The sequence below is a fragment of the Typopeltis vanoorti genome, chromosome 1 (genome assembly GCF_054136105.1).
Source record: "Typopeltis vanoorti isolate ZY-2024b chromosome 1, IOZ_Tvanoo_1.0, whole genome shotgun sequence".
NCBI lineage: Eukaryota > Metazoa > Arthropoda > Arachnida > Uropygi > Thelyphonidae > Typopeltis > Typopeltis vanoorti.
In genome coordinates, this window is record NC_143549.1 from 127,233,154 (window position 1) to 127,251,039 (window position 17,886).

Genomic DNA, 17,886 nt, shown 5'->3' on the forward strand with positions numbered 1-17,886 from the left:
AAATGACATTTATAGATTTATATATCTGATGTTTAGAAAAAAATACTTTGCATTTTTTAAAAAAAAACCTCGACGATCTGTAATTAAAATAAAAAAAAATCTTTACCGCTTCATATTTCAAAAACTCAACTCATAAACTGAATTCTATTTTTTATTCGATCTCTTTAACTTATATGCAAGTATTCGATCTTCAATCCCACAATCATAAATTCTCATTCAGTGTAAGCGTAATATATTAGTGTTTCTTCTTCTTATTTTTTTTACTTTTTTATTTTAATAACGCCAGCTTTCCATCTTCATCGTTGTACATTTCTGTCAGCATCTTTATCACAGCTATATGTGTCATATGACTCATTTCGTCTCTGCCAAATGCACTCACTCGCTGCGACTATCTTTAATTCTGTGACAAGGTTAAATGTACTGTATCTCCATACACTCGGTGGTGTTAGTTCGCCTCTACACCACATGTTGCCTAAACGCGAGACATTGACAGACCGAAGTAATAACCAACGTCATAAGAATAACTAATACAATCGAATAGCCACTTGCACCTGGCTACTGTAAAAATCTCGACTCGTAAGTCCATTCTTAGAACAATGTGCCTTGTTTCCTCCTTGAACGCGAAAACGAGACGAATTCGCTTCAGTGAGCAGCCGACTAATTTCGCTGACCTCGTTTCGCCTGCGACAGTAGTTGAATTTCCGCGTCAAGTGAGAAGATGAGAAGAGAGATGTGCGAAAGACAGACAGAAAGAGAGAGAGAGAGAGAGAGAGAGAGAGAGAGAGAGAGAGAGAGAGAGAGAGAGATGAACTCGAAATGAAGGGAAAAGCATTCGCGCTTTCCCCTTCCAAGAAGGTGTACTCGGCAGCTGCAACACGATCCACATCATTAGTTCTGCCGGCCGGAGAATTGCAACCAAAATCTCGGCAATAAGTCGAACAAAGAACGTACCGGAGTGACACAGTCCGGGAGGGTTCACTGGAGCGAAAGGGAAAAAGAAAGTCTTACCTAGACGATCGCGTTGCGCTGGCTGCTAGTGAGATCGGCAAATGACGTCACCACTGTACGCACACACAACGCCAATGTTGCGCACACGGCGATTGCTAGGCTATCCTTTTTGATTGGAAGGGTAACTTGTCGGCTGAGGTACGCTTCCTTTTTAGTGGCGGTGCCGATCTTGCAGGCGAACACGCATTTTTGGCGGACAAGTTTTTTTTCTTCCCCCCCCCTCTCGCAACTTGTTTTTGTGCATCCCGCTCTCGAAGCACGTTCTGCATAACAGAACATTTTGCAGGTTCTACGAGACCAGAAAGAGCAAAAAAAAAAAAAAAAGAAGCAAAAAGAGGAGAAAAGTTGCACGCTTACGCAAGCACTTAGCTCGTGCATCCGTCTCTGTCTTCTTGCATTCGCTCCTGTTTCAGTACTGCGAGCTCCTCTTCATTCCTTTTGGATTTTGGTTTCGTGTTAAATGACACTCCACATCTGATTGCAAAACGGAAAAATGGCACCAAAGTACGACCGGAAAAGGAACACACAAAAGACTGAAAGCAGTAAGTGGACTCTTTTTCTACTTCTTTCTTTCTTTCTTTCTTTCTTTTCTTTGATTATTTGTTTGTTTTGATTACGTTTTTCACTTGCACGAGTAAGATTTGAATGGCGGTCAGCGATTGAACTCTGGACATGCGCGATGTATCTACTTATAAATGAAGTGGGGGTTTTCAGAGAGTTCGCTAACCAAATAGGAAGAGTGATGTTCTCTGTTAAAAATATTCTTGGATTGGAGAAATCATATCTTCGTGACATTAATAAGACTATCTGTTACCATCCAGAAATTGTAACTGAACACTAGCCGAAAGACAACTAAATATATAAACTGCTTAATACTGCTAGTTATAGTGGAATTCTCTGTTTTCTGTCTGTGTATATGGTCGTGTAGTGGAGTCATGCTTATAGATCTACTGCAAGTTGGAAACTCCCGAAGTGTTAAAGATATTGAACGGGCGCCTTCTCCCAGAATTCCACCCTTTTAGTAGACTTACACTTGTAGCTGCAAACAACAAAGTGGTGTAGTGTGCAATGTTCGGTTAGGAGAAGGAAGCATTCTTTACAATTTTCACAACTCACATAGTTTCTGACATCATAGTTCGTGTGACCGTGATGTTCAACGGCCAATATTTACCTTTTTATGTTAATTTTCAATGATGCTTCTAATTTTACATTTCCCAAGGATGATCCAGCAAAACAGAATAAAAGAATGCACTTGTGCAACATTGCAATAAATAAATAAATAAATCAGCTAATAGCGGCAGTCTTCGCTACACTTATCCGATGGGTTAATATACTTGCGCAATAATGTAAAACAGAACCTCGTTATGTCTGATATCGGCAAAGTTTGTATGGAACAATATTCTTCGAAATAACCAATGGCAAACGTTTTGGACTTAGTTTCATATATTGACTTGCAAATGTGCGGATCACTAGCTTTCGTCAAGCATATGTTATTATCATATATTATTAATATATAATTATTATACAGAATTAAATAGAATGATAAACAGAATAGCAAAATAACGATATTTAGTATTAAAATTATAATATTCACTGATACTAAAATTGCTAATGGTATTTGAAAAAAAAAATCATCTCATTAATTTTGATAGGATTAATTTTGATTCTGATGAGAATAACATTTAAACCATTTGATTGACCTGAAATAAAAAAAAAATCAAAGAAATGTTGATTGTTTAAAAACTCGTTTTATTATAAAACAATAATAAAGTTGTGGTTTGCTCTCATACACCTTAATAATGGGTCTATTTTCTGAAAATTACGAGAGATAACTGCATCTAAAACTGAAAAGGTGAAAAAATAAAGTACCTTCTTATTATTATTAATAAAATATCTCAGAAACTATTAAACATTACGCCGAAAAATCAGTGAGAAATTTCTTCTGAGTTTTGTTGTCTACAAAATCAAAAAATAAAAAATCGCATTAGTGAATATTAAATTAAAGAAAAAAAATGTATTGTTATATGATTTCGATTTTTTTAAAAATATTTCTCTTATATTGATTTCAACCAAAATTTATAATACTACTAGAATACTGTATTTTTCAAACTTTTATGGATGAAACTGCTAGAAAATATAACACACCTTAATAATAACAATATTCAAGGTGAACTACCATTGTAACATCACACAAAGTTCACTTCCTGGTATCCTTGTTCTCTCCGATTACTATATGGACGTCTAAGGATCATCTTTCAACATACACCAAGAATAGCACATATTATTGCTTCTCTGATCTTTCACTGAAAAGATAAAAAAAAAATTCTTAATAGCATGGATACCAACAAGTCTCCTCACGCAATTAGTATCCCCAACTATGGTCGAAGTTTGCGCTCCAAAATTAATACTCAGCCCGTCTATGGATGCGCTTATATGTGTCTTCCATTTTGGAGACAGCACGGAAGAATGACTAAATTCAGTCCATCCCGTAAAAGGAGTAAATATTGACCACCAAACTATCGACCCATTTCCCTCATCTGACATCAAACAATGAAGAAAGTCATCGATAATCAACTTCTTCACCTGAAAGGTTACCGATTGCTTAGCGATCACTAATATGGTAATCGCAGTTATTTCGATACTCACGAAGCCAGCTGTTAACTCGAATTATCCCCATGGATCCCACAGTCAAGGAGAATGTTTCCATTCTGCTAGCACTTAGTGTCATTTTGAATGATTGCATACTATTTGAAATTTCTCATATCGTTATTTGTTATTTGAATTTTTCACCAATTTATTTATCTTTCCAACTGCTTTTATCATTAAAAAAAGTCAAGTCGCTTCTATGCTAAGTGTATCCATCTGAACCTGGTAATTAAATTTTAATTATCAGTTTCAAAATCACGAAGATTTGTCATTACGTTAGTATTACGGTACCTGCACTTCCCCTTTCACGCACAGAATCATAACACGCTTGAATTTCAAAGGAGAAAGTTTTTTTTGAGTAAGTTTTCTTTTTTGCATTGCGAACTGATAAATTCAAAATTGTTGTGAATTCAGGGAAATCAAAAGTGATTGATTCGCACTGACTAAAGAACTTATTGAGTCTCACAACATACCAAACAGCAGATCCTTGAATGAAAGTCAACTTTTAACAAAAAAAAATAATAATAATGATTGTCTTGAAAATTTGTTTTATCAGAAGAAACAGATGAAAACCAGAACTTTTTAGTTCACTATGAGTCCTAAGAAAAGAAATACGATCAAGTGCCAATACCTTTTACGACTCCATTCACTATAAAACTATTAAAAAAAAAACACGAGAGAAAGAGATTCGTTTTAAGGCTTTTTATTCTCTTCCATTGTGGTGTCTTCCTGCAGGTTATCAAATGTTACCCATAGCAACCAAGCGAGTTATTCAGTAAAGCGATAGTAAAACCATCTGAATATTTTCACTTTTTTTTTTATTTTACTAGTCCTCAGCTTTTGTCCTAGGTAAAAGAAAAACGTTTCTCAAACATTCAATCTAAAGGACTTAAAAAAAAAAAACACCTTTTTACTATTATTGCCTTATAAATGAATTAAGCGCGAGCGTAGAATAAAAAAAAGTCAAATTTCGTTTGCACAGAAATGCATCTGTTCTGAACCATAGGCTTTCTTGTGCCCGAGACTGGCAGTTATTTGTTACTCTGAAATGAACGATCGGTACTTGCACTACAACTTCTGTTTCTCTCCTGAAGAAAATACGTCTAATAATATAAATTTACATCCGGATCGCTATCTGGAAACTTTCAGCGATGACCACTGTTAGGTGAGCAAAGACAGAGAAAGGTTTTTTAAGCAGCAACAGCTGGAATTCCCAAATTTCTGGTAAAATCGATAGCGTGGCGAATACAGGACACGTAATAAGGCGAAATCCTGTTACTTCGGTATTTGTTGGGTAGCAACAAACCGCGCTGGCGCGTAGTTGAGTGATTTTTGGAAAGTAATTTATTTCTTAAAATTAATTTAATATCGGAGTTCTCCGACTGTAGTCGAATATTTTTGGATATCTTGACAAAGATGGGTGAGTATTCTGAGTTTCTTCTTTCTTTGTAATTAACGAAAATACTCGGATATTCTGAATTGCTATATGCAGAATATAATAATTCATAATCTAGATATTCGCGTAATCTAAGCTGATTCATTTCATGAAAGGTCTTAAGAAAAATTAGAAGTAACCGATCACTGATACTACGCATGTGGGGACAAATTTTGGCACTCGGTAAAAATCGAACGGCTTATGAATAATATGCATCATTTAGATATCTATTAACGATCATTTTTATAAGCCTAGCTTGATCAAGTTTTGTTTTCTAACATTTTTGACAGTAATTCATTTAATTATCTAGCTTGTCTTTTTTTGGGGGGGAGGGGGCAATCTAAATAATTTGTGAACTGAATGTTATCAAAATCATTTGATTTGTCATTGTTTATAAAGCATGAACCATTATTGATGTTAAAATTGACGATATCAGTAGCTCTGTCGGTATAGACGAGGCTTTATGGTTGAAAAGACGTGGATTTGAATTCTGTCTAACACGCGAAGAATCTTTCTCAGGGCTTTTCAACTAAAGGTGAGTTAGCAAGTCGCATGTAGAGGTGAAAGAGTTTTTCATTCCATAAACTAGGGTTTTTTCCTCCTGCAAACATAAAGTACTTATTTGATTGCTACCTTATACTACCTACCTTGTCGTTACAAGTAAGTATTGCAGTGTAGCAGATGAATGGCAAGCCGGCTGCATTAAATTGCCTGAAAATCCTAATCAAGTAATTCAAACTCGTCTAAAACAGGTTGACGCCTTTGATAATGAATTATAATTATATAATATAATTATAATTAATCCCCTTATAATGTCCTTTTAACCCTTAATCAGGAGATTTAACCCATCTAAGACGAGTTGAATCCCTTGATGAGGGAGGCGATCGCAAACATTTCCACGACGGGCATTTCGATCATATAAGAAGAGAAATATTCAACCTTTTATATCTTAAGTGATTTTTATTTTTATTTTTATTTTATTTTTCTGTTTAGCACTGATGCATTTTCTTATGGGAATTCTATCATACGTGCGTCATTGTTTGACGTAGCACGGTAACTTGGCTGTTTGTGAAACCCGATAAGTACTTCTAAGTAGCGATTACTTGCCTTATGATTTTTACGTTGCCAATCTTTTTGCTATTTAAACTGTGACTTAAGAAAATTAACCAAACGATTATTCCTATCCTGATGTTTGCGTTCTTTTGATGGGAATTTGTGATATTTCCTAACTTTCCTTCAAACGTTGAATGTCATATATTAACGAATTTCAAAGGTCTAATTGTACCATAAAAAGTTCTTTTGTAAGCAATTCTTTCATAGTTCAGTCTAGACTCTAAATTCCAGACTGAGCTCATTCAGGCGTTTGAAACGTGAAATCACTCAACAATAGAAACGTGACCTATTGTTGCCCAGAATCGTCCTTTACTGACTGCAAACTCAGTTTGCTGAAAGTTTTAGACACGTGTTGTTAATTGCCTTCTTTATTCTTGCTGTTAGCTAAAAATATTATACTTTTTTTTTTGGAGGAGGGGGGAATGCTTTAGTTTATTTAATATCAATTCGATTATCGATATAATGCAACCAAACAGAACCTTTAAAGTAATTAATCCAAATAATACATTTTAGCAAAATAAATACCCTTTGGTTTAATAATCCATGTATAAATGGATCCTAAGATTTTAAATACAGATTTATATCAAAGTAAGAGGTCTATGTATTTCAATAATCCTTCTGAATTTAAGAAACAAAAAATGTACAAGGTTACTAGTTATTAATTTAAAGATTAAAAATTCCTTTTTTGACATTTGTACGACAAGCTTTTGTTCAATATAAAGGGCATTCTCACACTTTTATTAAACATTGAAAAACATGTAATCAAAAAGAAAAGTACATACGAAGAATAACTTTTACAAGCTTCCATAAAAGTTAATTTTTGTTTCATGCATTTATTAATATCTTGAAAGGCTTGAAAGGCTGTCTTTCTGTGCCGGATTCTGTGCAAAATGCCGTTCAGTTTGCTTTGATTCGGGATTCATATTTTAGTTTTCTTCTTTAACACCGGGAGATCAAAATGAGCATAATATAACTAATAATACAGGTATAACATTGAATACTTAAAAATTTAAATATAAATAATAACAATCCACGGTTCTTACAGATCTTTTAAGCCGACGATTGACCAGTTTGGCCTCATAACCATAATTTTAGGTTTAGGTTTACGCCAAAAAACATTTTTTGTGAGTACATTGCACGCCGGTTTGTAGGATGAACAACCTGAGTTTAACGGAGGAAAATCCTGGAGAGAATCCGAACCCGGGTTTTACCAACCGAAGGGCTTCCTCGAAAACAGGTACGCTACTTTTACTCAAAATAAGTACAATAATTGTATTTTTAGTGTATATATTTTAAACGATTTATTTTGATGGATTTGCATAAGATAAAAATTTAAACCTTTTTGAAGAGATTGTTATAGCAATCAATTGTGCTGTCATAGCTGCATGCAACATAGATCGTAAAAACAATGCTTGATGGGATATAATATGACTTTCAATCTTATTATAAGAATGAATATGCATGATACGAGGTTTCCGCATCAAATGCAATAAGCATAGAATGATGTCAGTTTTCTATTTAGTAACGCGTATCAAATGAACCTTGAGTATTGTGAATGCTGCATAGTTTAAATTCAAGCTGAGAGCTTCAAAATATTTCCGTCTTAAAAGTTTGGTTTGTTAAAGATGAGGGTGTTCTGATTTTCTAAGTTTTGTAAGTCTAACGTGTAGCAATATCTATTTCTTCGTATAAGATTTTCCGTCAAGAAGATAAAATGAAAATTATTGATTTGGAAGAATTACGAGAACGATTAAGTCAGGTAGAAGGGAGGAATGTTGATTACACTGGTTAGTTTTATTATTTTGAAATTAATTATCTAAATTAATTCTAACGTATTTTATTTCGAGGTGTTGAATCCATCACGTAAGACTTTCTTTTGTACAGTTGTCTACGGTTCCACAACTTTTTCCCCCCTTTGGAATATTTCATCATGAATTAGTTATGATAATATTTTAAAATTATTCTTACTTATTTGTTCTTTTGTAGCTATTTTGACTCTCAGTGTACAGGTTCTGGTTTGAAAATGAACTGAACTAGGCATGATTTAATCAAGTTTAAATATTTGTCTGGACTGTGAAAGAACTGTAACGTAGTCTGTCTGAGTTCTCATTTTAGCTCAGACGAAGCCTTTGAATATCTCGATTCATTCATTAATCCATTACTATGACGTATTGAAAAGTTATAGACACTAAAACAAGCACGGTGCAATATTTCTGTGTGTGTGTGTGTGTGTGTGTGTGTGTGTGTGTGTGTGTGTGTGTGTGTGTGTGTGTGTGTGTGTGTGTGTGTGTGTGTGTGTTTTCTTGAAGAACTAAGAGTTGCATTCCTTGAAAAAAAAACGGTGTCGGGAAGACTATTACAAAGAACAGTGGTAGAACAGAATAAAGGAAAATGAGGAGAAATTAGTTAGGCTTGGAGATGAACTGCTCGTGGATGTTGACAAGAAGCTACACATTTTTTTATAGATTTAGAGTAAAACGGAGGACTAGTGGTGGTGAGTTCTGTGGAGCAGCACCTCTGAAAATACCTATAAAAAGAGATAATGCAGTAATAGAACATTTATGAGAGAACCCTTTAGAGAGGGGAGTTTTCTATTAAGTGCATACTTTCTTTTCTTTTAGGGCGCACCCAAAATGTGAGAACAGTATTCTATGATGGAACGAATTTGTGATTACAGAGTGTTAAGAAAGTGCTGAAAGAGAAAACCAGAGAGAGAGAGAGAGAGAGAGAGAGAGAGAGAGAGAGACCAAGAGAGAGAGAGAGAGAGAGAGAGAGAGAGAGAATGAGAGAGAGAGGTAATGTTTTCAACGAAAAACGTGTACCGTTTTTTTTCTTTGTTATGTTAAAAAACGGGAGTTTTAGAATGTAACAATTTTAGAACGATAAGTCTTATAACACACACAGTAAAAATTCTGGCACAAATAATTTTTGAGAGAATTAAGAATAAAATAGAAAAAGAAATGAATGAGGAACAGTTTGGATTCCGAACCAACAGAGGAGCTAGAGAGGCTATAACTTGTCTAAAAATTATTGGAGAGAAAACACTAAACCATGGTGGAAAGTTGTTTTTGAGTTTTCTAGATTTTGAAAAGGCATTTGATAGAGTGAAACATAAAAGGCTTTTTGACATTCTATAAAACCCAAAAACCCATAAGAGTCAATAATAGATATTGACTCTTATGACCTGGAAATTTTAAAGATATTATATTGGTCATAAACAGCGTTAGTATGTGTAAATTGAGAGGAAACAGGAGAATTTCCGGTGGAGAGAATAGTTAAATAAGGATGCTTGTTATCATCATTATTGCTTAATCTTTATAGTGAACAGATGCTGTAGACAAACACTTGAGGATTTAGAAGAAAGAATAAAAATAAATGGAAGAATCTTTAATAACTTAAGATATGCAGATGATGTAGTGGTGATGGCAGAAAGTGAAAATGGATTACAACAAATTGCTCAAAGAATTGAAAACTCTTGTAAAGAGTACGGACTAAGAATTAACACAAAAAAGACCAAGATAATGATAATGGGCAGAAAAATAGGAGATATGTAAAGATAAGATGTGGAGGAAAGATTTTAGAAGACGTGGATAGATTTCAATATTTAGGTAGCTGGATCTCAGAGAAAGGAACTTCAGAGTTGGACATTGGAAAAAGAATAGGAAAAGCTAAATCGGCATTTATGGAAATGAAGAGAATTTCAATAAACAAGAACACTATAATAGGTGTTAGAATTGGAATAGTTAAAGCAACAGTTTGGAGTATTGCAAGTTATGGAAGTGAGTCATGGACACTCAGAAAGAGTGATATGGAAAGAATTAATGCATTGGAAATGTCGTGTTATAGAAATATGGAAAAGATTAGCTATACACAAAGAATATCAAATCAAGAAGTTTTAAGACGAATTGGGATGGAAAGAACACTGCTAAAGAATATTATGCAAAGAAAGACCAGATTTGCAGAACTTCTTCGGGACACCTGACAAGAACTACATTACAAGGGAAAGTTGAGGGGAAGAGAAGACGTGGAAGACCAACTAGAGAGTGGTTCAAGCACATCGTCGAATGGAGTGGTTTAAGAATGATAGAAGCGACAGACAGAGAGAAATGGAGAAGAGCTGTTCATCTGCTGCAACCCTCTTGCTAGAGGATGCTACCGGAGGACGACGACGATGTTAAAAGGCAATGGATGCATGTGTTTATGATAGAAAAACAATGTGAAAGTCAGGCCATGAACAGAACGAACTGATCTTTAATGCTCAGCAACTGACAGTATCAAAAGAAAGGGGGGAGTGAAATAAAATCTTTCTCCAGACAGATGAGAAATTTATATTTTGATAGCATTAAAATTCACTAAATTATCTTCACATCACTTAAAAATTAAGAGGAGATCACTATTTAAGTTATTGATTATGGAATTTAGAAGCTTGAATCATTTTAAGTACTGCAAGATTTCCAACTGAAAAAGAGGAATGGAGAGGACTATCATGGAAAAACTGAATCAGAACACAGAGCACTGGAATATTCCATCATTGATAAAAAAAAATCCGATGACATTTCTCTGTCAATTCCGACCCACCATGATACTACTGGACATACTAGAGACAAAACTGATTATAACACACAAAGGACAGGATAAAATGATACGTTGACAAGAAAGCCGGCATGTCAGATGCGATCAAATACATTGAAAATGTTAAGAGGAACACTTGAGTTTCTTCAAACTGTTTCATGGATTGTGTTCAAAGCTGGGTGAAGTTGGCTAGAAGATCTGCCATTGAGATTGAGAATGGTTGAATCCATATTAGGGATTGCTAATTAAAGGATGGATCTCTAGGTAGTGAAGAAACTCACCGTAGTGAACTTCTCTATTACTTTCCAGACTATAGAGTTGAAGTCAATAGGAGGGTAGTTTGATGGTTGACTTTTATCTCTCATTTTTTTAGGTATGTGCAATCAAGGCTTGACTGCATGTTGTTCGGCAGATTCCTGATATGTATTGTATAGGATATTATTCATCATAATATTTATGGTATTAAAAATTCATCATAATATTTATGGTATTAAAAATTCATCATAATATTTATAATATTATATTGGATGTTATAATTCTGGAGCAGCAAAAGTTTTTAGCTGGATTAATTTTATTAGTTTGGATTGGATTAGTTTTACAACTATTAAGATGTTTTCAGGTATTATTTTGGCATAAGAGGAGACATGCAATGATCATTCATGATAAAGTAGGAAGAGCTTGGCCTGGTCGTAAATATAAGAGTTAGAGAAAACACAGCAGTCTGTTTTAATATTAGGTGATGTTACTGTTATACATTGAAAATGTAAGAGAATTTGCCTCTTACATTGCAATGTGGAATGGAGGAATACACTTTTCACATGATTTCAATTATCTGGTCATAGGATTAGCAAAAATTGTTCGTCTCTTTGGAACAGAAGAGCGAAAACAGTAATGCGATCGTGTAAAGAGGGGAGTAGATATCCTGGATGTCATTCCACTGGCATCGTAGTGACATATAAGACACGAGGATGAGATTCGTTAGGAGAAGGTAGATCTGCAAAAAAGGAAACGTAGATAAGACTGAAGTCAGAGTTACCAAGAGGAGCTAATATTTAAGTAATTTGGAGGAAGAGGTGGATAAGAAAAAAAAAGTTGTTCGGAGAATGTTGAGCATTGTGCATTCGGATTGGTTGACGAACAGTTTGTGTTAGAACATTACTAACAGCAAATAATTCGACTTTACTTCCAGCTTGGCCTGTGAAGTTAGAGAAGGGGAGTCAAAGAGAATGGAATATTGAAGAATATAGAGAGAGAATATTGAAATTTCTAAGGAAATTTCAATATCCACGAAATTGTTATATAGGTTATACGAATCAACTTTCAGAGATAAATAATCAAGGAAGTCCGAACGCATCATTAGGAGATCTGTAAAGGTAAAAAAAAAATGAAGGCAACAAAGTAGAACAAATAAATTTGCATCACTTTAATTCAAGGTTTAGGAGCCTTTGCCATAGAATGTCAAATATCACAAAATCAATTATTTTGTCCTTTTTACTAAAGGCATTATGCAGGATGTAAGCAGGACCGTTGAGGTAAACTGATGTTGCGGAAGATGCCAGTTGATGTTCGTAACGAATAATGGATTGGATTTTGATTCATATCATTAATGTTACTATAGAATCTCCAAATAATAATAATAATAATAATAATAATAATATTTTTTACAATTACAGGGTTTATTATCATGCAGAGTATTTACATACGAGGGTGGTCTGAAAAGTTCTCGGCCTCGACCATAGATGGCAACACTATCGGCACGATTGTTTTTTTTTTAAGTTGGTACATCTGTCATAAGCATCCATGGGAAATTGGCAGTCATTCTATCAAGTAGTTTGTTTTATACAGCTGTCTGAAGCAAATGTGTATCCCTCGAAATGGATAAAATTGCGTATCGTGCGGTTATAAAATTCTTTGTAAAAGAAGGTTTAACGCCAAAAGAAATTCATTCGAATTTCATAAAAGTTTATGGGCACTCTTCTCCTTCGTTTTCGACAATTAAGAAATGGACTGCCGAGCTTACACGTGGCCATACCAGCCTTGAAGAAATCCACGTGAAGGACGTACAAAAAGTGTAACAACACCAGAAATCATTGAAGAAGTATATGGTATTGGATGACCGGCAAGTCAAAGTGCTTGAAATTGCTGTGACTGTAGGCATTTCAAAAGAACGTGTAGGATATATTTTTCATGAAGAATTGCAAATGAAAAGGTTTTGCGAAAGATGGGTACCCCGCTTGCTCACAGCAGATCAAAACTCACTTGCATGAAAATCTCTGAACAGTGCTTGGAGCGTTTTGACAAGAATAAAACTAATTTTGTGCATCGATTTATTACTATGGATGAGACTTGGATTCACCATTACACACCAGAATCCAATTAGCAGTGAAAACAGTGGACAGAAGCCAGTTGTTCAGCGCCAAAGAAGACAAAGTCGGTTCTATCAACAGGAAAGGTCATGGCATTGGTGTTTTGAGATGCTAAAGTCACTTTGTTTATTAGTTATCTTGAAAAGGGTAAAACAATAACCAGGGAATATTGTTCCGATCTTTCAACCAGACTAGACGATAAAATTCGTGAGAAAAGACCCGGTTTGCAGAAGAAAAAAAATCATCTTTCATCAGGACAATGCACCTTCTTCACAAAGGTGTTTTGGCAATGAGAAAATTAAGGGATCTGCACTATGAATTGTTGGCACATCCACCCTATTTCCCAGATTTGGCTCCCTCTGACTTCTATCTTCTCCCAAAACTAAGACTCTTCCTCGCTGGTCAGCGTTTTTCTTCGAATCAAGAGGTGATTGCAGCTGTAGAGGGGTATTTGGCAGATCTTGCTGAGAACCACTATAGGGACGGGATAATGGCCTGGAGTATCGCTGGAATAAATGTATTAGTCTGAAGGAGGTTATGTTGAAAAATAAAAATAATTTTGAAATTATAAATTCTTTTTTTCATTGTTAGGCCAAGAACTTTTCAGACCATCCTCGTATATATACAATGCGTTTGTGTAGAATACAAAGATTGAGTAAAATGCAGAGTACTTAATTCTTTCTTAATGTAAATTTACATTATTTTTATGGCTATTTAGCTTATTTTTGTTTATTAATATTTACTTAGAGGAGTAACATGGGATTCTTCCCAGAAATAATACCCGTAAATATACATTTTTTAAACTACCTAAATATCTATCCATCGTATTTACATATGGATTAGTAGGCATGTGCATACAGTTCACTCTACTATGCTGTAATACAACACGTAGTTCAATCATCATCATCAAATTCTGATATGTACCCTCAAGGGGCGTACAGGATATTATAGTACTGCATGAAAAACTTACTATTCTGTCATGTTTTACCATCATTTTATATTTTGGTTTAAGTCAATAAGAGTACAATTTGTTCGGCTAAATCCCAAATTGCCAGCCCATCCTCGTCCGTTCAGTATCCAGATAGATACCCAACAGGATGCACCAGGAGAAGGTGAGGATTGGACATTAGGTCAGAAACACTGGTCGGTTCTCCGCATTCCTTGACAGCAGGGGTCTCAAACTGAAACGCAGCAAAGGGCCAGTCAATTAGATGTCTATCAAAAGCGGGCCGTATTCAATATTATTCTATGAACCAAAACATAAACTAAAAAAAAAGAAAAGCTCTAATAAAGGCCCTTTTTTGCCGGGCCTTAACAGTTATACCACCATTTAAATTTTAAATTTATAACAATTTTTATTTTTAATAAAAATTAAATTAATAAATATTGCTAACTGGAAAGTATTAATAATGTCTGTACATTCGTCAACTGTAATGGAATGTAAACTCTACAAAACGTTTTATTTTTTCAAGCAATATATCTTGGAAGTTCTTTGCTATATCCTCGACATGCTCCGCAACTGTATTTCCTGATGGGCTTATACTTTGAAATGCTTGCTTTTTTTTCCGGACATATGATTTCGACTGCACTTAAAATACAATTTTTGATAAATTCTCCATCAGTAAAAGGTTTCGAAGCCGGAGCAATTATTTTACTTATGACGCTACATTTAACAGTAGCATTACTTGTTGTGATAACATTCGAAAATATCCTCTGTTGAAACCTCAGTTCATTTTTTAAATCTTTAAGTTTGTCATCACGCATCTTTTCTGTATATTTATCACAGCCTTATGGTTTGTTTCATAATGGCGTTTTAGGTTATATTCTTTCACCCCGGCGACACTTTGTCTACATATCAAACATGGAATATTTTTACTTCCACAAAGAAATATGCCTTCTCCCAATTTTCTTGAAAAGTTCTGCCTTCTTGATCTATTTTTCTTTTTTTAACTTTAAATTCAGACATTGTTATGGGAAAAAAGTAAGTTATTGAGGTAACTTTTTATTAACACACTATCATATTACAATGATAACCTGTAACTTATTGACATTGTATCACGTGGCTTAAAATGGCTGCGTGACAAGTGACTTCCATTCAGTTTTGCCAACATCTGATGATAGAAACATGGTACAAAGAATTGTACTAATAAGTTTCACTGTTGTTTAAAGCTGTCATAAAATATTTAGAAGTTTAATCCCCGTAGAAAATTAATTATTTTATTTAAATAATTAATTTAAAATATTTAGAAAATTAATCCCCGTAGGATGTTAGAAACATTGATTTTTAGAAATTAACATGTTCATTGCCAATCACGCGATGCGAGTTCTCAGCAAACGGCCGATCACGTGGACGTCGTTAACTAAATAAAAAAATAAAAAAAAAAGTTGGCCACCACACGAAATTCCAATTTTCAGCTTGGCAATGAACGATATCGCGCGATCACGCGCTGCGAGTTCTCACCAAACGATCATGCGTTATCGCGTGGACGTCGCTAACTAAATAAAAAAAATAAAAAAAAATTTGGCCACCACACGAAATTCCAATTTTCAGCTTGGCAATGAAAGTATTAAATCATTAAGGTTGCGACTGGATCCGGCCCGCGGGCCGCCAGTTTGCGACCCCCCCTCCTTTAAAGGCTATGTGGAGGTCTCCTCTCAGTTATACAGCTTTGACCCTTAAGTACTCTCGAAACTTCTGCAAAGCTTATCTGAGGAAGACAATAGATGGCGCTAATAATATTGGTGAAGACAATTCACATAGGTCAATACTACTAATAATAATGAAATGATTTTATATTAATATACATACTTTTCCTCCATTTTGTCTTTTCTGTTTTTTTTTCAATATTTTTTTATAGATTCTGTATTTAATACAGATATTTTAATAATAATGATTTTCATTATTATTTTACTTCTCTACAAAAATTCAGTATACAAGTTATTAAGTACATTCTTCTTGATATACTGGTACTTGTTTGGTTGTTTCTTTGGGTGGCATTTCTGTCTTTCTGCCTCAAAGCTTCTGCAGAGCTTATCTGAGGAAGACAATAAATGGCACTGATAATATTAGTAAAGTTAATAATAATAGTAATTAATAATAATAATAATTATTATTAGGTGACACCTCCAGGGTGTCCAAAGACTCATCGACGGAGGTCACCTACTTTATAACTGTCTGTCTCCACCAACTACATCAACGCCATTTACTATCCACCACCACCACCACCAGTATTTTCACAGACAATCACAAACATGAATGCCCACGATGGGATTCGAACTCAGTCTTTTGGCTGGAGAGTGGATATGCTAACCACTTGGCCAACCAGGTGGACTATTACATAATAATAATAATAATAATAATAATAATAATAATAATAATAATAATAATAATAATAATAATAATAATAATAATAATAATAATAATTATTATTATTATTATTATTATTATTATTATTGCATTAACAACAAAAATACCTGCCAATGTTCCGAAATCAAACCTGTAACACACGCAAAATACCTCGGTCTCTACATAGATTGCCTCCTTAAATGGACAAAACATATAGAATACCTACATACCAAACTCCGGATCATCGCAGCAAAACACTTCCAAGTAAAAGACATTATTCCATCTAACATAAAAAACTCCTATAACACGGTATCTGTGAATCCCTACTCAGATACGGTATAACAGTCTATGCAAACACATCAAACAGCCACCTAACAAAATTAGAAACATTACACAGGAAAATTGTGTCAACAGTGATTTGAACACCTTATACGCAAAATCCAATATCTGCCCAGCACATGGTAATACACAGAATCCTGAGCATTAAAAATCTGAAACATTACATAACATTAATGAGGAATTACCGTACTTCAACATCATCTATCGAAACAACAGAGACACATATTGTATAACACGACCTACAACAACTCTTTATATCCATACACCCTTCAACAACTCATACGGTTCTTTGGTGAGATCACCTCAGATACCCACGCTACTCAACAACCTACCAAGAAATTTAAAACACCTACATAACTACAGAACATTAAAACACGAACTCAAAATATACCAGCAAAGTTAATATACCGTTAACACTAATACACACATCACAAATCACCAGCACAAATCATCCAATGCCTACATCCCATACACAAACAGTAACAACAACATAAATAGTGAAAGCTAAATCCCACTCTCTTCATAAAAGCTAACCCAAGCTTCGAAGTAGGCGGGATTGATACGCCTCACTCATCTAACGTAATCCTTATTATCAAAGAATGCAGATTATGTAACAAAACAGTCAGTAAGGTATATAACAATGATGAAGATACTGATATTAAAAAAATGTGTATATGTAAATAGGCTGTATAATAATAAGATATGATATTGATTTTGAAAAAAAAACATTTATGTTTAAAAAAATCTCTGTAGTCTACATTTGTACTAAACAGATAATGTAATAGTATACTTTTTTGTATATATGTAAATGCTCTGTATGGTGATAAATAAAATGTTATTATTACAAAAAAAATAGAAAGAAAATACTAGATCTGTTAGTGAACGTACTAGAACACTAAAAATTTATAAAAAGTACTAAATCTACGAAAGTACTAGTGGTGGTCGCACTGGGCGGCACCCCTAAGTCCTGCGTTGTTCAAGAGTCAACTGCATTTATATAAAATTATTCCACAACGAACATCGCTAATATGAAATCTCTCTCCTAACACAATAAATGAACC

General features: G+C 34.4%; 1 protein-coding gene across 1 annotated transcript in view; it reads left to right on the forward strand.

Annotated features, from left to right (window-relative positions):
• The first annotated feature begins 1,188 nt into the window (after nt 1-1,188).
• The window catches only part of LOC150110409 (uncharacterized), a 143,674-nt gene continuing 126,976 nt past the window's right edge, over nt 1,189-17,886 (forward strand). The window contains exon 1 of the mRNA XM_090393556.1: nt 1,189-1,550. Coding sequence (XP_090249682.1) covers nt 1,502-1,550 — 49 coding nt within the window. The 5' untranslated portion in view covers nt 1,189-1,501. The remainder of the gene's footprint in view (nt 1,551-17,886) is intronic.